The sequence below is a fragment of the Dreissena polymorpha genome, chromosome 9 (assembly GCF_020536995.1).
Source record: "Dreissena polymorpha isolate Duluth1 chromosome 9, UMN_Dpol_1.0, whole genome shotgun sequence".
Lineage (NCBI taxonomy): Eukaryota > Metazoa > Mollusca > Bivalvia > Myida > Dreissenidae > Dreissena > Dreissena polymorpha.
In genome coordinates, this window is record NC_068363.1 from 14,940,378 (window position 1) to 14,963,174 (window position 22,797).

At 35.6% G+C, this 22,797-nt stretch overlaps 1 protein-coding gene across 5 annotated transcripts in view; it reads right to left on the reverse strand.

Moving 5' to 3' along the window:
* Positions 1–1,496: 1,496 nt before the first annotated feature.
* LOC127845314 (kinesin-like protein KIF28) overlaps positions 1,497–22,797 on the reverse strand; it is a 73,464-nt gene continuing 52,163 nt past the window's right edge. The window contains exons 18-24 of one of the 5 annotated variants that reach the window (XM_052376146.1): positions 18,204–18,291; positions 17,428–17,721; positions 16,267–16,536; positions 14,144–14,311; positions 10,118–10,246; positions 5,767–5,841; positions 1,497–2,419 (exon numbers count right to left, since the gene is read on the reverse strand). In XM_052376146.1, the coding sequence (XP_052232106.1) occupies positions 2,168–2,419; positions 5,767–5,841; positions 10,118–10,246; positions 14,144–14,311; positions 16,267–16,536; positions 17,428–17,721; positions 18,204–18,291 (1,276 nt within the window). In that variant the 3' untranslated portion in view covers positions 1,497–2,167. Of the gene's footprint in view, positions 2,420–5,766; positions 5,842–8,427; positions 8,467–9,517; positions 9,647–10,117; positions 10,247–14,143; positions 14,312–16,266; positions 16,537–17,427; positions 17,722–18,203; positions 18,292–22,797 lie in introns of those variants that run through there. The other 4 variants (XM_052376145.1, XM_052376147.1, XM_052376148.1 and 1 more) reach the window with 4 other exon arrangements.

Genomic DNA, 22,797 nt, shown 5'->3' on the forward strand with positions numbered 1-22,797 from the left:
GCAGGATAGACACAATTTGATTAATTGTTACTTATACAACAATTTGTGTCTTAAGGAATGGAAAGGCATAATGGTGTTGTCAAAGAAATGCACACCATGGTCAAAACATGTTCTGTTTTAAAATAACATGTTTGTTACAGTTTAAAACAAACATATTAAAGAACAGAACATATTGTCTGTTGTTTTGCTTATTGTTTTTCTGCTCCCATGTTTATAGGTGTGTATTAGCTAGCCACTGATGTTTTGTTTATTTTTTTAAGATATTCTAACAAAACATTAAAACAGAAACATATACTATGCACTGCAAACAAACAAAAAATCTAAAAAGTAATCCTCACACAATTTAAAAGCATTGAAATTGGATGTTGTAAACATAGTGATGAAAAGTATATCAATGGAGACAAGATGGATATGACAGCCCCAAAATGCTCTTCTGAGTTCAAGGTTCACTTATTGTTGAAGACTTGACCTAGTGACCTAGTTTTTCACAGAACTTGACCAATATTCATACAAGGCCTGGATATAGTCAAGATTAACAGTTTGACTAGGTTTTATGAAGATTGAGTCACAAATGTGGCTTCTAGACTTGTTCTAAAACATTTTTCTAAGATTTTACCTCATGACCTACTTTTATGGTGGATATGACCAAGATTCAAACCAAGCCTCGATATTGTCAAGATAACAAGTCTTACAAAGTTTCATCAAGATTGAGTCATAAATGTGGCTCCTGAATCAGAAATATAGTTTTTTTAAGATTTAACCTAATGACCAAGTTTTTGGACATGTGTGACACAGATTTGCAATGTGCTGGATACTGTCAAGACAAATTGTATGACCCAGTTTCATAAAGAGTAATTAGTAACAACCTTTTTTCATGATTTGATCTGATGACATAGTGTTTAGAGGCATGTGACTCAGATTTGAACAGGGCCTATAGTCAAGATAAACATTCTGAATAAGTTTCAACAAGCTAAAATAATAAATATAACTTGTGAAGAATTAAGAGGTTTTTCAAAATGTGACCTAGTGACCTAGTTTTTGCATTAACAATGTGGTATTCTGAATTTAACAAGCTTAAGGTTGATGATGCGCAGTAGCTCGCCATAAGCACTTCAGGTCAGCTCAAAACAGTAGACTACAAGGTGCAAATAAATGATGCATATAATTTGGTGCGCAAATAAAACTTATAAGACAGATTTCAGACGTCATAAGCCTATACAGATGGTGCCCCTAGGCAACTCACATGATGCAGTTTCCTTGGGTAAGATTTACCCGATAGCAGGCTGCTGCTTTTAGAATGGTGCATCCTAGTCTGATGCATGTAAGGCGCTAATTCTACGGAGCCAAGTGAGTCAGCGTCACTCTCTCTGCGCTTCTGATGTCAATTAAAACGCATGCACTTGTCATTAAATGCAGCAAGAAAATGATATATTTTTTTTCAAGATTAGTTTTTAAGAATCATTATTTTGGTGTAACTAAAGTATATTAAAATATGATACTTGTAGATTAAAATGTTTGAATTTTAATTAGTCACATAATATTGATTCGATTTCAATAGCATCAAAGGTTAAAACCTGTAACAAAAGTAGCAGGTTGGTAAGGAAATATACCGGTAAGCTTATCAGAAGTTTTGCTGTAGTTTTGACAGGTGTAAAAGCCCTGTGACTAACGAAATAGAGTATTGTGTGCTGTATGGTTTGATACCTGTGAGAGAAACGCTGCTGAAATCTTTTTAATGATGTGATTGGGAAAGTGACTACATTGAAAATGTTGTTATACAGTGTTGGTTATTTGTCTAAAAAATAATTTATTTTTTCATCTTTAAAAAGCTTTTGTTATCCCGGTCTCAGGGAGTGGTTTATTTCCTTAAAATTCCTTTTACTGGCAACACTAAATAATGGCGCAAAACAAAACAAAAATAAATCCGAACATTCAAACAAGGACTAATATGGTTTGTGCAAGATCTTAAGACAAAATACTACCAGAATGCATGTAGACAGTGGTGTAAAACTTGCAGCCCCCTGCAAACAAGCCATGCTGGGAACACACAAACGGAACAAAAGGTTTAAAATAGATATTGAACAAAGGTAAACTGAAAAAGAGAACCAATCCATTTCAAACATACAGGCTATACAAAACATTGCAATTGTAAAGAAACGGGAACAGGTTAAAATCCAACATGTGCAAACAAGATATCAAAGCAAAAGCTGTGAGGGTTCCATACACTTGATAGTCTTACATCCATAAAGGATTTGGATCGCGTAAGTTGAAGATCTTTGTGATGCAGATGCTTGACTTTCTCGTATGTAATCATTCCGCCATTTTGTTCGGCCTCATTACATAGATCGTCTTCCTCCTCACCAAAGGCATAGATGCTTATCACGTCATCCTCAACATTTGTATTCTTATGCTTTTTATTCTGTAAGGTAATAAGTCCACTTTCAATGACAAAATTTGCAGCCATGCGTTTGTTTATTCAAATGACTGGCTATCCTTGTCTTAGACCACTAAAGGCTGCTTTCAATCCATCAATTTCCTTAGGGCTTCACAAGTTCACAGAAATCATCTAATTAATAAAGCACAACATTTTAAACAGTTCCCACAAGTTTGCAAAGCAAGAAAATTATAAGGCTAAAATCAACAAGTATTTGCATTTTGGGGTTCACAAACACTAAGGGTCTATATGATGGTATGTCTAAAACAAAGTCTCCAAAACGAATAAACAAATTAAATGATGCAAAATTTAAACAAGAGCTCCACAGATGGAGACAGATGTCCCCAGACAAGGCCTTGACACCAAACCCTCAATCCTTTGATGACATATCAAACGGAAACCAATTGGACACTTGACCTAATGACCTCAATTTAAACAGGGTCATCCACTGTCCAAGGCCAATGAACATGGAAAGTATCAAGCCAATCAGTCATTTCGTTGATGAGTTATTTATCATAAATAATCTGGTGTACCGACCGTCTGACATCAAGCAAAACAATATACCCCCTCTTCTTCGAAAGGGGGCATAATAAATAAATTGCAAATACATATTGCACTATAGCCAAAACCATGAGTTTGATGGTCATTTACACACTTGTTCCTTATAAACCCCTAACATTTCTTGTTTTCTAATGTGTTAATTTAACCTATAACAGATAAAGTGTTATTTACTGTTATTTAAACAGTTAAACATAGTCAACTTAAAAAACAAGAAACCGTCGGAGATGGGTTATGCTCCCCAAAGGTTTTTTTTGTCACAATATTGCACTATATATTAAGATAAAAGGAAACGTCTTGAGGGCACATTAGTTGGGGGGACAAGAATTTTTTTATAGAAAATTTCAAAGAGCCTTTATCGAAAATTTCAAAGAGCCATAACTCTGTGAAAAATCATCCGACCAGAACCTGCTGATAATATGCACATCTCCTCTTGGTAGTGAAGCTTCCCATAAAGTTTCATTGACTATATATAAATTTTAAGGGAGCATAAAAAAGCACACAAGAGGGCTTAAAGGCCCGCCATTGCTCACCTGAGACACAAAGGAACTGAACTGTTCTGAGCAGCTTTTGAGATGTTTCCATTACCATTTTAGAAATCTGCCAAGACATTATTAACCCATTTATGCCTAGTGGACTCTCCCATCCTTCTAAATTGGATCAATTTATTTCCAAAATTAGGGATGTCTATTTTTATATTTAAAATATTTCTTACATAAATTCCTTTAAGCAAACAGCGCAGACCCTGATGAGATGACGCATGATGCGGCGTCTGATCTGGGTCTACGCTGTTTTCTAAGGCCTTATTTCTAGACGCTAGGCATAAATGGGTTAAAACAAATGTTTGGAGATAGTTACATGCTGAGTTGTCTTAAAGTTTTTCACAATTTACATATATAAAGGAAATAAATTTCCCATAATGCTGGGTCAATGTTCACAGCAGGGTAATGTTTAAAAAAAACTGGTAGCAGGCAACCATGGAATGTTACGCTTCAAATACCAAACCTTAGGGCCTTGCAATTTTATAGGATTTTTTGTTTATGTTTTCACTATTTTTGTAAAAAGAATACAAATTACCCCTAGGGTGAGGCCAATTTTGACCCCAGAGTCATGATATGAACAAGCTTGGTAGTGGACCATGTTATAATGTTATATGCCAAACATATTAACACTTACCAAATACTAAACCTCTGACCATTGTGATTGAAGAGAAGATAAGATTTGTGAAGATTTGTTATATATATATATTAAGTTCAGGTGTTACCTTCAAATGAAATGGAGCAAAGCAAAATGAACAACTTTGAAAGAGGGTCACCCAAGGATCATTCCTGTGACTTCCGTTAAAATCTGTCTTGTGTTTTTGACGAGAATTTGAAAGAAGAAAAACGTTTAAGCACACAATTACACACACACGCAAACAAGCATCTGTATGCATGCACTGATGGACAACAGACAGCACTGTATCCTACACTGATGGACGACAGACAGCACTGTAACCTACACTGATGGACAACAGACAGCACTGTATGCATGCACTGATGGACAACAAACAGCACTGTATGCATGCACTGATGGACAACAGACAGCACTGTATGCATGCACTGATGGACAACAGACAGCACTGTATGCATGCACTGATGGACAACAGACAGCACTGTATGCATGCACTGATGGACAACAGACAGCACTGTATGCATGCACTGATGGACAACAGACAGCACTGTATCCTAAAAGTTCCGGATGAGTACTTAACGCTCAGGTGAGCTAGTAAGACTATAGTTAAAGGTGAGGTGATACAATTTGGACCAAATGGAAAGTGTGACATGCCATAATTATACCAAATAAATGAGTTACACATGCTGCATGCAAAGTGAACATTATTTTATTATACATGTACACATGTACATACAGTATATAATATTCACATACCACATATTATGAGAAGAACTCTATAAGGACAATAATGCATGTAAATAATGTACCCATTATATGTTTATGTTTAGAAAACCTCTCAAGTTAAAGCAGTTTGACTCATACACACATCTCTACACTTATTCCTTAGTGATTAACGAAACAGTTATTCAAGGCTTGGTTAATTTAAGTTCAATTCTTTGTGTTACGTCATTAATTCTGAGTAATGATTATATGCCTGTGTATCTTAAATAGTGATACATGTATTGTAATTGTTTACACCAAGATTTACTTTCAAGGTGTTCAGCATCTATGACATTCTGCTTTTAAAGTTCTTACATCTAAGTGATTGCATAAATCAGGCATTGACATTTGTATCATGCTTGCTATTGATTATAAGAAAATATGTGGTAACAGTGCATGCATTGTTCTGCCTAAGTGCTAGAGTATGGGTGGTACAAGGTACATGTCAAACTCTGCCACAATTACTCCCCTCACTCACTTTTGATTTCTAAACAAGACACCGCACTTTCATTTAAATATTTTGGCATTCCTTGGTGGTCCCTGGTGACTGAAGTCTTGACAAAAATATGTATACCTCTTTCGTTTTGATTTCTTAAAAAAGAGGTTTTTTGCAAGCTGGGTTCTAGATTGAGATGTCTTAAAACTACAATATCTCTTGGACATGTTGTACTATCAGGACACCAATCGAAAACGTTCATATTTGATGCGTTGTTATCAGTCATAACTAAACTGTATTCAATGCAAAGCAAGAGGAATAAGGTGGTGTGAGTTTGTGTTTTTGCTATGAGTATAAACAAATTGCATTCAAGACAGTTACGTGGGTAACTTGGGTGCCTTACACTGATGTCATTAGCATCAGCGTTTATAGGCTGACTAGCTCTTCTTTCTTGTAGATATTTCTCAGCTTTCATGATCTATGGAGATATAAACATGGAGCTGTAATGACTTGTGTCATGCGAAAATGGGTTTTATGCCCTATGCAGCCACCATAGCTCCATCAGCCCAGCATGGTCTGGAGCTAACCTGTTTGCTTTTGAGACCACGAAACTTTGTCTGACCATATAGCGGCCACATTTGGCAAAACACCCATTTTCGCATGACATGGTTCTAATAATAACCACTAAATTGTCATGAGCTACTTTCTACAAGGTCTTATTTTTCTAAGATAAACATAAAATAAAAATACTGAAAACAATCACAACAACTATAAGACTGGAAAACACTTTATAAACAATTGTGATAACATGTAGGATGAGTTGTGAACAGTTATTTCTTTTATGCTTTCCTGTGGTTTATAGAAATAATATCAGTGATTAAAAATTTCATTGCATTTTTTTGAAGTCATGATACTCAATCTGGAAAATTAAATTTAACTCTTTGAAAAGGTAAACAAACAGCAGATAAGCATAAAATGTAGCTATTGGTTTCCGTTGATTTATGATTTTTTTTATTGATTGATTATCATAGAAAAAATATTTTTTCACTCATGAAATATTGCTTTCTCTGATCACTCATCAATCAACATTGATAATCAACAAAAACCAACAAAATCCTGTATACTTCAGTAAAGGAACAACATGTCAAGACTTGGCAGGTCCACAGTTCCTAACACAAGGTCAGAGTTTGATCTGTTCATCTGAGGCTTATGTTGTTAATGATGCTGATTAAATTGACAAATAATACTAGAGGAGACAAAACAAGATGAAAGTTTTAATATGTCACATGGGATACATCATTGTTATTTGGGATAATATTGGCAGATCATAGACGGTGGTATCTAATAAAAACATTTAATAAATACATATATAATTATAGGTAACCACCAAACTGCAACTTCAAGTCTAAAATGAGGGCGTGAAATTTATTGTAAGTGATAATGATTTTGTTTTTTCATGTATGCAATTCCAGAACCATTTACTTCTATAAATCTATTAAAGAAAATGTTTCCTTACGTTAGACTTTTTGATAGCTCATATAAGAAATGGAAAGATTTAAAGCCCTTTGTTCGTTGCTGGTTGGAGAGTATGCCCAGTACATATGAGGCATATTAATATTTAATAGTATTTGTAGATCAAGAACTGGTAATGCTATAATGTAGGACTTGTTATAGCGCAATACTGCAACTGGTGGGTGGGGTATTTTCTGCTCAAGAGAAAAGCTACACATACCAATTCTCTGCCCTGTAAAACAAGTTATAGACATAAGTGACAGTAATTGGATAAGTAAAAGCACATGCATTCACTATCAAGTGCTTTCACTAAATCTTAATTGAAACAGTCTCACGTTACTCTCATGGGTAAGGACATAATTTAGTAACATGATGATGATGATATTATAGTGAAATGTATATAAGATATTCTGTGATTAGTCACCAATCATGTAATACTTCAAAACTAATTTCTGTTTTATAAATAATCTTTTGGGAAATTTCTGCTATTATAAGGCAACTAAACTATATAAGATGATTGGCAATTATAATTTAAAATAGTATTAAAATACAATTATAAATAAATAAATATTAACAACAAGAGTAACTTCCCATTATGAGTTTGGACTTACTTTATTTCAGATTGATTTCTATAAAAGCTTATTTAGGCTTATTATATTACCACACTTTATAATAAGATGTTTTGAGGCCTGCACCAGTGAGTTGTTAACCCTTTGCATGCTGGGTAATTTGTTGTCTGCTAAAATGTTGTCTGCTGAATTTCTAAAATAAGCATTTTCTTTGATTTTTTCATAGAATACTATCAGAAAAGCAAACAGTTTGGATCCTGATGAGACGCCACGTTCTGTGGCGTCTCATCTGGATCCAAACTGTTTGCAAAAGCCTTCAAATTTTGGTTCCAGCACTGAAAAGAGTTAATATCTGATAAGCATTGTATAAATTAAATTAACAACAGACCACTAAAGGCAAAGCAAGCTCCATCATCTACAAACAGAGATTAACCGTATTAAGTTATTTATCTATAAATGAAAGAAGTCTTTGCATTCAATAAACTAAAGAAGGATTCATTTACATTTTGTTCAATCTTATTCCATATAAAAACAATGAAGGTGACTTTTTAATTGATAATACAAATTGACCATTTTGTTGTTTTTAAAAATAAATTTAAAATAAAAATACACAAGGTAAATTGTACTACAATGATCATTATTTATGGAGGAAGGCATATGCTTTTGATTCTTAACTCTTAAAGCCTTATCATTATTTTCAAAATAGACTCAGCCAATATGGATATATGTACATGTACCAATTATTATGCTGACAATGGTCATCAGATTGTTCATTCTTTCAAGATTATTAATAATAAGTCCCTAAGACGGGATATTTTTTAATTATTCACCATCCCTAATTTTTACTTGTATGTTCTTATGATATTCAGTAAAGAATCTAGTTGTCTGCTCAAAGTTTAATATACAGGCCGAAAAGACTATTAAGTATTAGAGAAAGCAATCTACCACCAATTGACAAAACTAAGACTCTCATTCCAGCTTACATTCAAGTGGTGGTGGTGATGGCGATGTGAAGTAAGAACCTGAAAATGTCCTCGAAAAATAATACCTGCATATTATTTGTTACTTGGAAATGACAAGTCATAGAATGGTCAGAGGACAACTTAAGGACTTGATGTGTTGAACTATTAGAAACTTATTGAAAGACTCAGATTGTATTATGGTAATATTCGTAATCTTGTTAACATCAAATTCATTTTTTGTCTGTATGTTATTAATTATGGTTTTGTAAAAATATTAAAACAATTAAATATTACACATTTATTTCAGGTAAACATGTGTTATAAGACATAACATGAATTTTGAGTATTCCAGTTATTCAAAATATTTATAGACAATTATTAAAGTAGGTTAACTTTAAATGATTAGTGCAACCACCTGAAAATTATATGCTTTAAGTGAGTTAGTCAAAATTAGCAATGAAAACCAATGGTAATCAATACTTTTCACTAATCTTAAAAAATCATTTTTGTTACTATTAATCTGTTATTTGTAAAAGTGACGTTTGAACATGCACCCATGATCTTGTTAAATCAAAGAGCTTGTTTATGATTTATAAATTGTGGTCATGAAGGGTCTTACAGTTTTGTTTAATACTTTTGTTGTTTGACCTTACGCCCTATTCCTATCATAGTTGCTAAGGAGTAAAGATTTAATGTACCAATTTTAACTACAATAGAAAGTACTATATACACACTGTTGATATTGAAGTGTTATTCAGGATAATAATCAGTAAAAGATTGCTTTTAGGCAAAAGTTTATAATTATTTCCTTATAATTCCACTTCTGAGGAATTATGTTTTTTTTTTTTAAAGTTTATTTTTAATTTTGTAATGTTCGTTTTACCATATTAACTATACACAACCAATTTCTGAAAATTATGTAATGTCACCATAGTCCCTTAAAAGATATAATTATAATATAACTTAGGATGGATATGAATTTGGTTAGCATGATATAATCACGACATATTCTAGACTGTTATCTGCAGTATAGTGAGGCACGGTACTCGAATACATTTGTGCATGTCTTAGAAAGATTTTGATTTATGAACACACAAGACACACAAATGATGAGTCTCAGTAAATATCAGGGTGACCTTACTTTGTCCTCACTCACAACTTCAGTTTTACTACGTTCAATTGGGGGCAGAATGCCTTTGGCAATACTGTCACGTGATTTTTGCTGCTGCGCTTTCAACATCTAAAATCAAATTTTAGCACATTTAAAAATATAAAACTGTGTATTTGAAAAAACTTAGACTATATTCTCTATTACAGAGAAAAGTTTCTATTAACACTTTCGGGTAAAGAAATCATACAATATCCAAACTTATACGATATTTGAAAATACCCACAGCCTCTCTTGTAATTGTTTATTTACCAAATAATATTTGTCCTGCATACAACAGTTAAGCCTTTTTTAAATGATTTAAATATTCAGTATGGCAACTTAAGTCCAATTTCTTATGTTTTCCCTTTTGGGGGGTCGGTAGATTTTTATTAACATGAAATATTTATTGTAACACTTTTGGCAAAGTCCCCTATTTTTTCCCAATTTTGAAATTCCCTCTGCTTTTCCTACAGGAAATTGATTCCTCTCTGTTTCCATATTTTCAAGAAACAGTGGCCACCCTGTACAATTCACGTGGAGCCTTACATCATGGACACTAACCTGGTTCAGAAGAACCACTCGAGTTTTAAGCCGAGTACCAGAACTATGAGCTACCGCCGAGACTGCCCTATAAAACGGCTCAAACTGCTTTTCACTGGCTGGCTTGCTCTCCCATTCCTTGCAGATATCCTGAAAAACAGGGCTTATTGAATATAATATAATAGAATAAAGATCAAGAATTTTTGGGTTTATAAATATAACAAATACATTGTTGTTCTGCTGAATCAGGATTCATTTCAAATATGATAATATAGTGTTTTACTGTGGAGTGCTCAATGCGGGACTTTTGTGTTCTTTATTTGGTAGCTGACAATTATAAAATCTACATTGCTTCCTCTGCTGACATCTATATGTAATGTGATAAACCATTGCCCATTTGATCAACATTAAACTTTGACCCGTGACATTTTTTCTTTGCTAATCCGCGAGAACCTGGCCAAACTGAACCATATGAAACTGAAACTCTGTATAAATAAAAAAAAATAAAATGCCAAATGACTGAAATAATAATGTATGATGTTACAAACGTAACTACAAAAACCTTCCTGATTCCTTTTGGTGGTGCTGTTTTGTATCATTTTGCTATTCTTTGTATTATTGACATGTTTGAATTCTTGTTTAATAAACAATATATATTTTGGTACAAACAACAAATAAATATATAAATAATTAATCAATAATGCAATTATTTTACCCATAAACATTTCTCATTTTTCACTTAATTGGTAAAATCCACTGACAACAAAATGTTCTAAAACCTTTATAAACCTAACATCTCTGAAACCTAACGATCCTCTTCAGAGCACTTAAATTGGCAACCAAATTACAAAAAATCCATATAAAAAGTCAGTAAGGGTTGAACAAGATGTAATTAATTTGTATTTTCCTATTAGTTGTATATGACTGACACAATATACTGTGCCTGTCATGATGACTATACGCTGCATATTTGAATGCACGTCATTGACTGAACCTTAGTCCATATTCATCAACCTAGTCGTGGACTTAAGAATAAAGCATAAACCTAGAACCACTACAAATAAGTAAAGTTTTTTAATATCTGCTAGTGATTACCTCAGTAGCAAAATGTTCTTCATGATGAATGATTTACATAGAGGGGGTTAATGCAAAGATGAATATACAAATCTAAAGAATATTCTTTATCCTTAGGCTTAAGTTTAACAAGAGCAGTGCATAACCGGTGCCAATGCTCAGCTGCCGGTGCAGTTTTGAATAAATGAAAGCTTGTCACCATTTTTTTATTTATTTTTTAGAGGTCACAGTGACCTTGACCTAGTGACCCAAAAATGGGTGTGGCGTGTAGAACTCTAAGGTGCATCTACATAATGAAGTTTCAAAGTTGTAGGTGGAAGCACTTTGATTTTAGAGCCAATGTCATGGTCCAAACAGAAATCTCAAACCTAAATTCAAGCACTTTTCAAGGACTTTTCAAGGCCAAATTTTCATTATCAAGGCCGAGAATCGTATGTTAGTTTCCTTTTAAAAAGGCATTTTCACCCGAACATGGGTATCCATTTGCTTGGATTGGTCTTTCTTGTTTAAACTTTCATCAAAAGACACTGAGTACTGTCCACTTACAGAACTATCAAGTAAAGTTTTGAAATGTTCAGCTAGCCCAAAAACGGCACATATGCTGTCTTGCAGTCTCCACAAGAAAATTTCTGTTCTATGGTACCGTCATGGAACATAACCTGATTTAACTGTGTAATGTTTTAAGTGGAAATTAAGGATTGATGTATGCATACGGTATGCAATACCCACAATTCTTCCGCTTTCAACATATCATTTTTTGTAATGAATTTGTCTATGGATGTGTGCGAGTTTGAAACTGCTACTGATGGTTGCGAAGGTCCTGGAATTTGAATATCTTCTATCTGCACACTTTCTGTGGCTGTGCCTTCCTGGTTCGACACAGATGGGCTGTTGTTGTTTTAGATTTAACAGTTTTAACAATAGTACCTTCCTGTTTCGCAAAAAACGCATCGCAGGAACCCTGTTTGCATCTCAATTTCATGTTTCTTTGTGGGTTTCCCCTTTCTCGTGGCTTTTCAAAGCGCTTACCCACATCCCCCTGATATCAATGGTCTTCATACATACCCGACAATGTGCTTTTCGAATAACATTTGTTTTCTGTACCCAGGAATATTCAGTTAACCACCCTGGTTTGAAACGACACTTCCCCATCGCTGCGTTTTCACTCGCGAAAATTTATCACAATGGAGAAGCTCTGACGTAGTACACATAATCTGTGACGTGTACACATACCGTTTCGTACTCAATAGTGTACAAAACTTATATTTAGTAATCAACTTTTTGCGCGAAGAAATTTATGATAAATTTTCATATCATTTCCCTTAAGAACGATTAAAGTTTAGAAATAAGCACTTTTCAAGCACTTTTTCAAGACAAACCTTTGTTAAAGGGCTTTTCAAGCCTAGGACTCGTTTTCAAGCACTTTTCAAGCCCTGTGCGAACCCTTCAATGTTAAAGTTTTAGCACAGCGGACGCTGGACGGTGGCAAGACACAACACGTCGAGCTGGCTATGACAATACCTAGGGGTTTCTCCAAAAACAGCAGAGCTAAAAATTGGTTGGTGAGTATGGGCCCTGAACCTATCCATATGAACTCATTCAGCAGAGCCTACCTGCATGGTGAGTATGGGCCCTGAACCTATCCATATGACCTCATTCAGCAGAGCCTACCTGCATGGGCCCTGAACCTATCCATATGACCTCATTCAGCACAGCCTACCTGCATGCGCCTGAACCTATCCATATGACCTCATTCAGCAGAGCCTACCTGCATGCGCCTGAACCTATCCATATGACCTCATTCAGCAGAGCCTACCTGCATGCGCCTGAACCTATCCATATGACCTCATTCAGCAGAGCCTACCTGCATGCGCCTGAACCTATCCATATGACCTCATTCAGCAGAGCCTACCTGCATGTGAGTATGGGCCCTAAACCTATCCATATGACCTCATTCAGCAGAGCCTACCTGCATGTGAGTATGGGCCCTGAACCTATCCATATGACCTCATTCAGCAGAGCCTACCTGCATGTGAGTATGGGCCCTGAACCTATCCATATGACCTCATTCAGCAGAGCCTACCTGCATGTGAGTATGGGCCCTGAACCTATCCATATGACCTCATTCAGCAGAGCCTACCTGCATGTGAGTATGGGCCCTGAACCTATCCATATGACCTCATTCAGCAGAGCCTACCTGCATGGTGAGTATGGGCCCTGAACCTATCCATATGACCTCATTCAGCAGAGCCTACCTGCATGGGCCCTGAACCTATCCATATGACCTCATTAAGCAGAGCCTACCTGCATGCGCCTGAACCTATCCATATGACCTCATTCAGCAGAGCCTACCTGCATGCGCCTGAACCTATCCAAATGACCTCATTCAGCAGAGCCTACCTGAATGCGCCTGAACCTATCCATATGACCTCATTCAGCAGAGCCTACCTGCATGCGCCTGAACCTATCCATATGACCTCATTCAGCAGAGCCTACCTGCATGCGCCTGAACCTATCCATATGACCTCATTCAGCAGAGCCTACCTGCATGTGAGTATGGGCCCTGAACCTATCCATATGACCTCATTCAGCAGAGCCTACCTGCATGTGAGTATGGGCCCTGAACCTATCCATATGACCTCATTCAGCAGAGCCTACCTGCATGTGAGTATGGGCCCTGAACCTATCCATATGACCTCATTCAGCAGAGCCTACCTGCATGTGAGTATGGGCCCTGAACCTATCCATATGACCTCATTCAGCAGAGCCTACCTGCATGTGAGTATGGGCCCTGAACCTATCCATATGACCTCATTCAGCAGAGCCTACCTGCATGCGCCTGAACCTATCCATATGACCTCATTCAGCAGAGCCTACCTGCATGCGCCTGAACCTATCCATATGACCTCATTCAGCAGAGCCTACCTGCATGCGGCTGAACCTATCCATATGACCTCATTCAGCAGAGCCTACCTGCATGCGGCGTTCTTTCGCCGCTAGCCTCTCGTACTTTCTCTGTAGCAACAGGACCTCAGTCTTGAGATGTGATTGGTCGGAGGCTGTCTCCAGGGCGAAGTGAGTGTTACGACGTGTGACACCTGCGTGGGCAGGACCCTGTCCTAGCTCCATCTGGCGTAACTCCTGCAAAGAATAAATATTGAGGTTAAGTAGTTTGAACTTAAATTTAGGCTTGATTGCATTAAGACCTTTATGCTTAAATGTTCTTTTTTAGACAGGTAGGACCAGTACTAAATTGTCTTTGGAAAGATTTCGGAATGATTTCTGATTAGAGATTGAACATGGAACCTCCTGGTTCCAAGCAGAGCAACCTTGTCTCTTTACAGCTGCAATCTGTATTTAATTAAGGGTTTAGAATTAACCATTAACAAGTGTTTGAAACAACAAAGCCAGTTAGTCAACACCCTTGAAAAACGCAATACACAAAATGAGTAATTAAATTGTTAACAATAAGCGCTAATCATTACTATTCTATCTAAACAAAGTCACTCATTCCATACAGCTTACTTACATTTGTGTTTTACAGGAATGCCACGTGTCAGTTGAGTACACAGTATAATGTGCATCCATTTGAGTCAAAATGGGATTAATATTGACTACAAAACAAGCGAAGTATGTATGCGTTGATTACATTGGATTTTAATGTTACATGCCTATGGTAATTCAGTCTTAATTTAGTTTGAACACTAGACATATTAAATTATTTGTTAGGATCTTAAATTCGTCAATCAGTACACTGAAGAAATAGACAATAATTAATGCCTGATGAATAATAATGGGTTCACAGTATTTGACATTACACAATGGTGAACTCAGGTAGCTAGGATTATTTTAATAGATTAAGTACCCGATGAAAGCAATTCCAAACATCAGTGATTTGACATCTTAAATCATGTGTGAATAAGTTTGTTTATTAAGAGTGCTTGTCACATGCTTAAAACGGATATCAATTTGGTTTCAATATTTTCATACCAAATTCGAATGTACATGTATGAAAGTGTATAAAGTACATCTCTAAATTGCATTTACATAGTATACCATACCATAACATCAAGTACTTTTATCATTTTTTTAAAATCCCCTATCTTTAAAAGCAACCAAGAGACCAATAATTAATAAAACAAGAGCACCGCATAACGGGTGCCAACGCTTGGCTGCGGGTGCAGTTTTGAATAAATGAAAGCTTGTCCGACTTTTTTTTAAGAGGTCAAAGTGACCTTGACCTTTGACCTAGTGACCCTAAAATGGGTGTGGTGTGTAGAACTCATCAAGGAGCAGCTACATATGAAGCTTCAATGCTGTAGGTTGAAGCACTTTCATTTTAGAACCAATGTTCAAAACCTTGACAAAATGTTAAGGCTTTAGCACGACGCGGACGGCGGACGACAGGAAACGACGAGCTGGCTATGACAATACCTCAGGTTTTCTCCGAAAAGAGCCGAGCTAAAATTATGTTACTACATCATCAGTTATTAATCATGATAGCTTCAGTAAAGGGAAGTAATTCTAAGTCTATAGGAGGTAATCAAAATAAAGCGAAAGTCGCCAAATTGTCACAGTTTTTTTCATGCACTTTATTTACTCTCTACAATATTAATTTCATAAATTTTATCCAGTTTGGTTAAGATTTGTGCACCTTCATTATCTTTTATATTCATCCTTGTGTAATGTGACAAACAATAATCCCACTTTCCCATCATGTTACAATTAGCGCTACATGCAACATTAAAATTAAGCAATGCGTTTCCGTTCAAAATAATTTTACTAATTGTTTACATTTCAGGTAAGCTTAACATTTGTATCTAACATATAATATTTTCTTACACTACAAGTGTTTGTTATGTCATTTTCAGCTGATTAACAAAAGTACTAAAAAAACAATTACTTAATCATATTTCACTTTACAATCTTGTAGCATTTTATGAAGAAAGACCAACAAACTGAAGGAGTGACTGCAATCAAACCCCTCTCAAATTTCATTTGCAGGTGTACAATAAGATCTCAAGTAAAGGTCTACTATAATAGATAAATATGCTAAAAAATATTGAAAATTATCAAACAATAAAATGCCAGCTTACTCGAGTTGTGTAGTTCAGAAGCTTGGGATCTGGAACTGTATCTTCCTGTGTGCCATATACCATGAACGTTATACATCCCCCCTCGAAAAACTCCAAATGTTCCTTTGTGATTTTGTTGAAAGAAAACATCTTTGAATGCTTAAACTCTGGTTTTAGGGTATTTTTCATCAGTTTTGTTTCGGTTAGATCTTTATCTTTGTACACTCTGTATTTCACTTGTATTCCTTTCAGAAACCGGGACTTGAAGATTTCCCCGTGTTTGACTGTCACCTGTTTAGGAACAAATAATTATTGTTTGCGTATATATATTATAATTATTTTGATTGTAATTATATTAATTAAACACTGAAAAACGATTGTAGGACAAACAGCACCCGGACAATCGGCACCCAGTGTTTTTTTGCATACGCGGACAGTTGGCACCCTGTAAAATTTGTCGACCTGGTCAATCGGCACCCGATTTAATTGTATACCCGGACAAATTTACAGGGTGCCGACTGTCCGCGTATGCAAAAAAAACACTGGATGCCGATTGTCCGGGTGCCGTTTGTCCGGATACCCTGAAAAACAAGACACTACAAATCAGAGAGTCACTGATGTTGTTTGACATGCCGTAACATAAGTTCTATGGCAGCTTTTATTATGATGGACAATCCTACTTTTACTTATATGCTCCCTATAAATTACTATAACTTTCGGAAAGGTCCCTAATGGTAAATAATAAATGCACAAAAACTTCTCACGTTATTTCTTGCACAAGCTAAATACTAAGTAGGACACAAGTACTGCCAATGCCAAACGTGTTGCCACCAAGAGTAAAACATGTCGCCTTTTAAAGGACAACTAGTCTATACAAGTGTATTCTCAGACTCTGAATTACCAGAGTTATACTGGATGAGTTCTTACTGCCAGTGTTGTACAATTGCACTTGTGAATCACAACAATAACAATCATGTTATACAGGAGCTGCAGTGATTCATGTTTGTTTTTTTACATTAAGCTTAGGGCTTAAACATATTTTATTTCCAAATGAAAATAATGACATTGTTACAAGGATATACATTAAGCCCATACATACATAATTGAAAAAGATTTAGACCAGAAGTTCTACAACATTGTGAAGGTCTTTCTCTATGGATAGTCTTAACATATTATGTTTACCTTAAAATGGTAGGGTTTTCCAAGTAGCTCCTTAGGGTTGTCCACAAAAGCCTCCTCCTCCAGAGGCTTGCCGTCCTTCTGGCAGGGGGCCACGTGTATGACAATGAAGCCCTCTTCCTGACCCTTGTAGTCCGTGACCATGATCTTGTCCTCAAAGTCGAGCGCATACGAGAGCGACTGGAGGAACACGTTAGCCGAGCCAATCATGACGTCCTCTGTGGGCTCCCAGAATGGGTCTTCCTCCTTGGGGATCTTGGATATGTCGTCCCCGTCTAAGAACTTCTGATACAGGTCCTGAAGACAGACAGATGCTCAATGTGACCATTGTTTTGATATAATATTTGCCCCTCCCCCACCCAAAAATAAATTAATTAATAATGATAACCTATGCTGATAGTGGTTATTGTGGAAAAAAATAAATGTATGAGGAGATTGCCCAGAAATATTAGGAGTAGAATATATTGAAAACATTGTTCCATATGCTTTAGATATGTAATAATATTGATTAAAAGAAACACATATCTTAAGAAGCTTTTTATACAGGTTGTGATCAAAAAGAAATATGAGTGAATATTAGTATAATGACAACATTCTTGGTTAATGTATCACACAGCAACATACTGACACGGGTCAAATTCATCTGATCAATCGATAACAGAAAACAAAATGTATTTAACAAGACAATATTAAGTTCTAAAACCATGGATCATATTAAAGCAGCACTGACAAAATTATTTTATTACGTAAAATGTCCTTCAACAAAAGTGCATACCCACCTGTATCAAGTAGCGTCTGTTCATAAACTTGCCCCTCTCCCAGAGCCAGGTGTTTTCATTCAGTAAGTTCTTCATTTTTACTGTAACTCTGAAATCAGTGAGATATTTCTATTATAAATAAGCATTCATTACAGAGAGACGCTAATTTTGTCATGTGTTTTATGTATGTTTAGATACACTTGCAGAATTATTAAGAAGTACAAAAAATTCCTCATATTTCTTATCATCATTTGACATTAAATGCAGATAATTTTTATATTCAAAGGAAAATGCAAAAGTATCATGTGCACTTTGACCTAATTTACTGCTTATTTTATTATTCCCAAATCAGATTCTAATAATATGTATTATGATTGCACATTATTTAAACTTATTTTTTAAGGTATAAAAGTGCAACTTGTAATGTTCACTGCCCAACTACAACTATATACTATAGAAATAAATCCCCAGAAACATTTTCTCATCAAATATAAATTCAATAAACCAAAAGTTATGCACAGCACACCATGTAAGTTTTTTTGTTTGCTTTTAGCCACACATGAGTGTTTAAAACCACATACAACATAAAAAAAACACTGGACACATAGCATCTAGCATTACAACCTGAAGCTAGAGATGATGTAAAACCTAAAACATAAATCTTCCAAACTGCAATATGAAGTCTAGCCAAAAAGCTTTAGCAAGGAAGCAAAGTGAAACATCTGTTGCAGAAAAGAATACATGTTAACATTCTAATTTATATAAAATCAGAACACTTTTTATTTCATTGACCCTATAATCTGATTTTTATAACATAATTTAACATGAGGAAATTTTATTTATTTCAACCAGAAGTGTAAACTATTTATATTTTTAATTTTTACAGATTTCACTGTAATAATGTTAGACCCAAACTCTATTACAGTGATTGGGAGTTTTTCCGTTTGGTTTTTACTCTTATGGGCTGCCACTACTAAATCAGAGGTAGGGCAAGAATGGACAAAGCATTTGAGCCACGCTCTGTGAAAAGGGGGTTGAATGCACGGGCGTAAAGTGTCGTCCCAGATTAGCCTGTGCAGTCTGCACAGGCTAATCAGGGACTACACTTTTTTCCTAAACTTGACTTATGCTAATTAGACTTTCTGGAAATGAAAAATAACATAAAAGCGGAAAATGTCATCCCTGATTAATCTGTGCAGACTGCACAGGCTAATCTGGGACAACACTTTACGAATATACATAAAACCCTTTTTTCACAGAGCACTGCCCATCTATGTCATGATTAAATAAGTTATACGGGCATGCCGAAAAGTTATTTGATTTAATATCATGCAATGATGGTCATGCCATCTACACACTAAAAGGATTAAGAGTAATCATTCAGATTGTTCAAAATTTTCTTTCATTGGAAATGTGACAGTTTCAGGCACAATACACAATCTGCATCACTCAAGTGTAATATCCAGTGACACAGTGTGGCGTGTTGGTTAACAAACAATACATTATATTAGGTGGCAGTAGACTACATATGCCATGCTGGCCTTATATGAAACCAAAGGGACTCAAATGAAAAACAACGGCTAGGGATGAACCAGTCAAATATGATTTTGTAACTTTTTTATCTTTCTGACCATTTGGTTTTCGCAATGATAACTATTACCCTGTTATACAAGAAGATGTATGTAAACCAAGCATAATTTCAAATAACTTTTGTGGACAAACGCTTTGGTGACGCTGCATATTGCATAAAATAGTGTATACTGCTAGTACATGCAATAATATCAGGGCTTTTGTACAGAAATTGATACATAGAATAGAGCAAACATGTACAGAAAATTATCATAAATACAACATGAAATAATATCAAGATGTTTTTCTTGTATAAAAGCCCTGTTGTTTCAGTACAAAAACCATGTCCTTTTAGACACTGATTTTACTTACTGTAATCTGTAAATAGACAAAGATTAAATATTACATTTGGCAAAATAACATAACCAGTCTCTGCAAAAATATTGCAGTCAACGTTTGTAAGGTAAACATCTTATGGGTAAAGGATTGTATGTGAAATTATAAGTAATTTAAATGCTCTGGCAAAACAAAATGCACATATATATTTTGTAGTAATTGGTCCATTATTTATGGAGCAAACCTAGTGCAAAAATAAGTATATCAAGTTTAACAAATTCTGTCAGACACTCAAATTGTTTGTCAAATATCTCTGACTGCCAGTCAGGTTTCAAAACACCTGCTTCATGTGACTATGATGCTAGAGTTTCAATTCTATAAAACATATTTTACAAGAAAAAGCAACAAACAATACTGCATCACTGGTGGCGATGTTGTTTTTTAAGCTCATCCAAGCTCAACCTGCTCATGCCATTACCCTTTGTTCATCTTTTTTTATATGTTAATTGTTTGATGGATGACAAGAATAAGACATGATTACATGTACAAACATTAATCATACAGCTCACCCCAAAACCTTAAACATTTCAGGCTTCATTGGTGCAGTAATAAAAATAATGGATTAACACTAATGCAATTGATGTATTATTTTTATCAGTGATGTTTAGTATATATCAGTGATGAAAAAGCCAAAGCACAACAGTCTGTTTGAACAGCAAAACCCTATTCAGCTTAATCACTCACTGCATGCTTTGGTAATACCGCGGTATGACATAATTAACATGGTAGTCTTAGTCAAAAACAGATATTGAAAAATTGAAAATTCAACATTTATAGAAAATACAGAAGAATTGTACTTATATATGTTATGTTAAAATCAAAAGCTTAGGACATAAAGTGAAGATTTATTTCTTTTTCTTTTTTCAAATTTAGTTCTATTGTTGCAAATTTATTATATAAAATTCCAAAATTCATAATTTCTCTGTAAAAATATTTAGAAAACAAGAGCAACGCCTTGCGGGTGCAGACCGCTCATCTATTTTCTTTTTAAAGGTGAAGGGACTCTCAATTTCAATCACAAAGGAGGGAGGGGTGGAGTGAAGAGGGGTGCATTGTGTGGGGGTGTGGACATTTATTACATTATGTTCCAAAAATGCAAAAAAAAGGGAAAAAAAAAATTCGGGGGGTGGGGGGGGGGGGGGGTGGGGGGGGGGGGGGGGGGGGTTGGGGATGGGGATTCTTGGGTGCGATGGTTGGAGGGTATTTCAAACATAAAATAATAAAAATAAATATTTGTGTTTTTTAACCGTTTAAAAAAAAATGGGGGGGGGGTGAGGTGGGGGGGTATAGTGTGAGGGTGTGGTGGTAATTTGTGAGATGATGTTAAAAAAAAAAAAAAAAAATTTAGGGGGGTGGGGATTCGGGTGGCGGGTGGGGGGAGGGGGGTGGGGGGGATTCTTGGGTGCGATGGTTGGTATTTCAAACATAAAATAATCAAAATAAATAGGTTTTTTTTTAACCGTTTAAAAAAAAATAATTGGGGAGGGGGTGGGGTGGGGGGGGGGGGGGTATAGTGTGAGGGTGTGGTGGTCATTTGTGAGATGATCTTAAAAAAAAAAAAAAAAAAAAAAAAATAGGGGGGGGGGGATTCGGGGGGGGGGGGGGGGGGGGCGATGGTTTGGGTGGAGTCTATTGTGGTATGTCAGGTAAGAGTAGTTTTGTCAAAGTATCAATCAAATCTAATCATAAATAAAGAAGTTATGGCAATTTTAGCAAAATTTAATAATTTGACCTTGAGAGTCAAGGTCATTCAAAGGTCAAGGTAAAATTCAACTTGCCAGGTACAGTAACCTCATGATAGCATGAAAGTATTTGAAGTTTGAAAGCAATAGCCTTGATACTTAAAAAGTAAAGTGGATCGAAACACATAATTTAACCATATATTCAAAGTTACTAAGTCAAAAAAGGGCCATAATTCCGTAAAAATGACATCCAGAGTTATGCAACTTGTCCTTTTACTGTACCCTTATGACAGTTTGTGAGTGTTCCAAGTATGAAAGCAATATCTATGATACTTTAGGGGTAAAGTGGACCAAAACACAAAACTTAACCAAATTTTCAATTTTCTAAGTATAAAGGGCCCATAATTCCGTCCAAATACCAGTCAGAGTTACATAACTTTGCCTGCACAGTCCCCTTACGAAAGTTAATAAGTGTTGCAAGTATGAAAGCAATAGCTTTGATACTGTAGGAATAAAGTGGACCTAAACACAAAACATAACCAAATTTTCAATTTTCTAAGTATAAAAAGGGCACATAATTCTGTCAAAATGCATGCCAGAGTTATCTTACTTCGCCTGCCCAGTCCCCTCATGATAGTAAGTAAGTGTACCAAGTTTGAATGCAATAGCATTGATACTTTCTGAGAAAAGTGGACCTAAACGAAAAACTTAACCAAAATTTTCAATTTTCTAAGTATAAAAAGGGCACATAATTCAGTCAAAATGCACGCCAGAGTTATCTAATTTTGCCTGCCCAGTCCCCTCATGATAGTTAGTAAGTGTACCAAGTTTGAATGCAATAGCATTGATACTTTCTGAGAAAAGTGGACCTAAACGCAAAACTTAACCGGACGCCGACGCCGACGCCAAGGTGATGACAATAGCTCATAAATTTTTTTCAAAAAATAGATGAGCTAACAATAAAAATG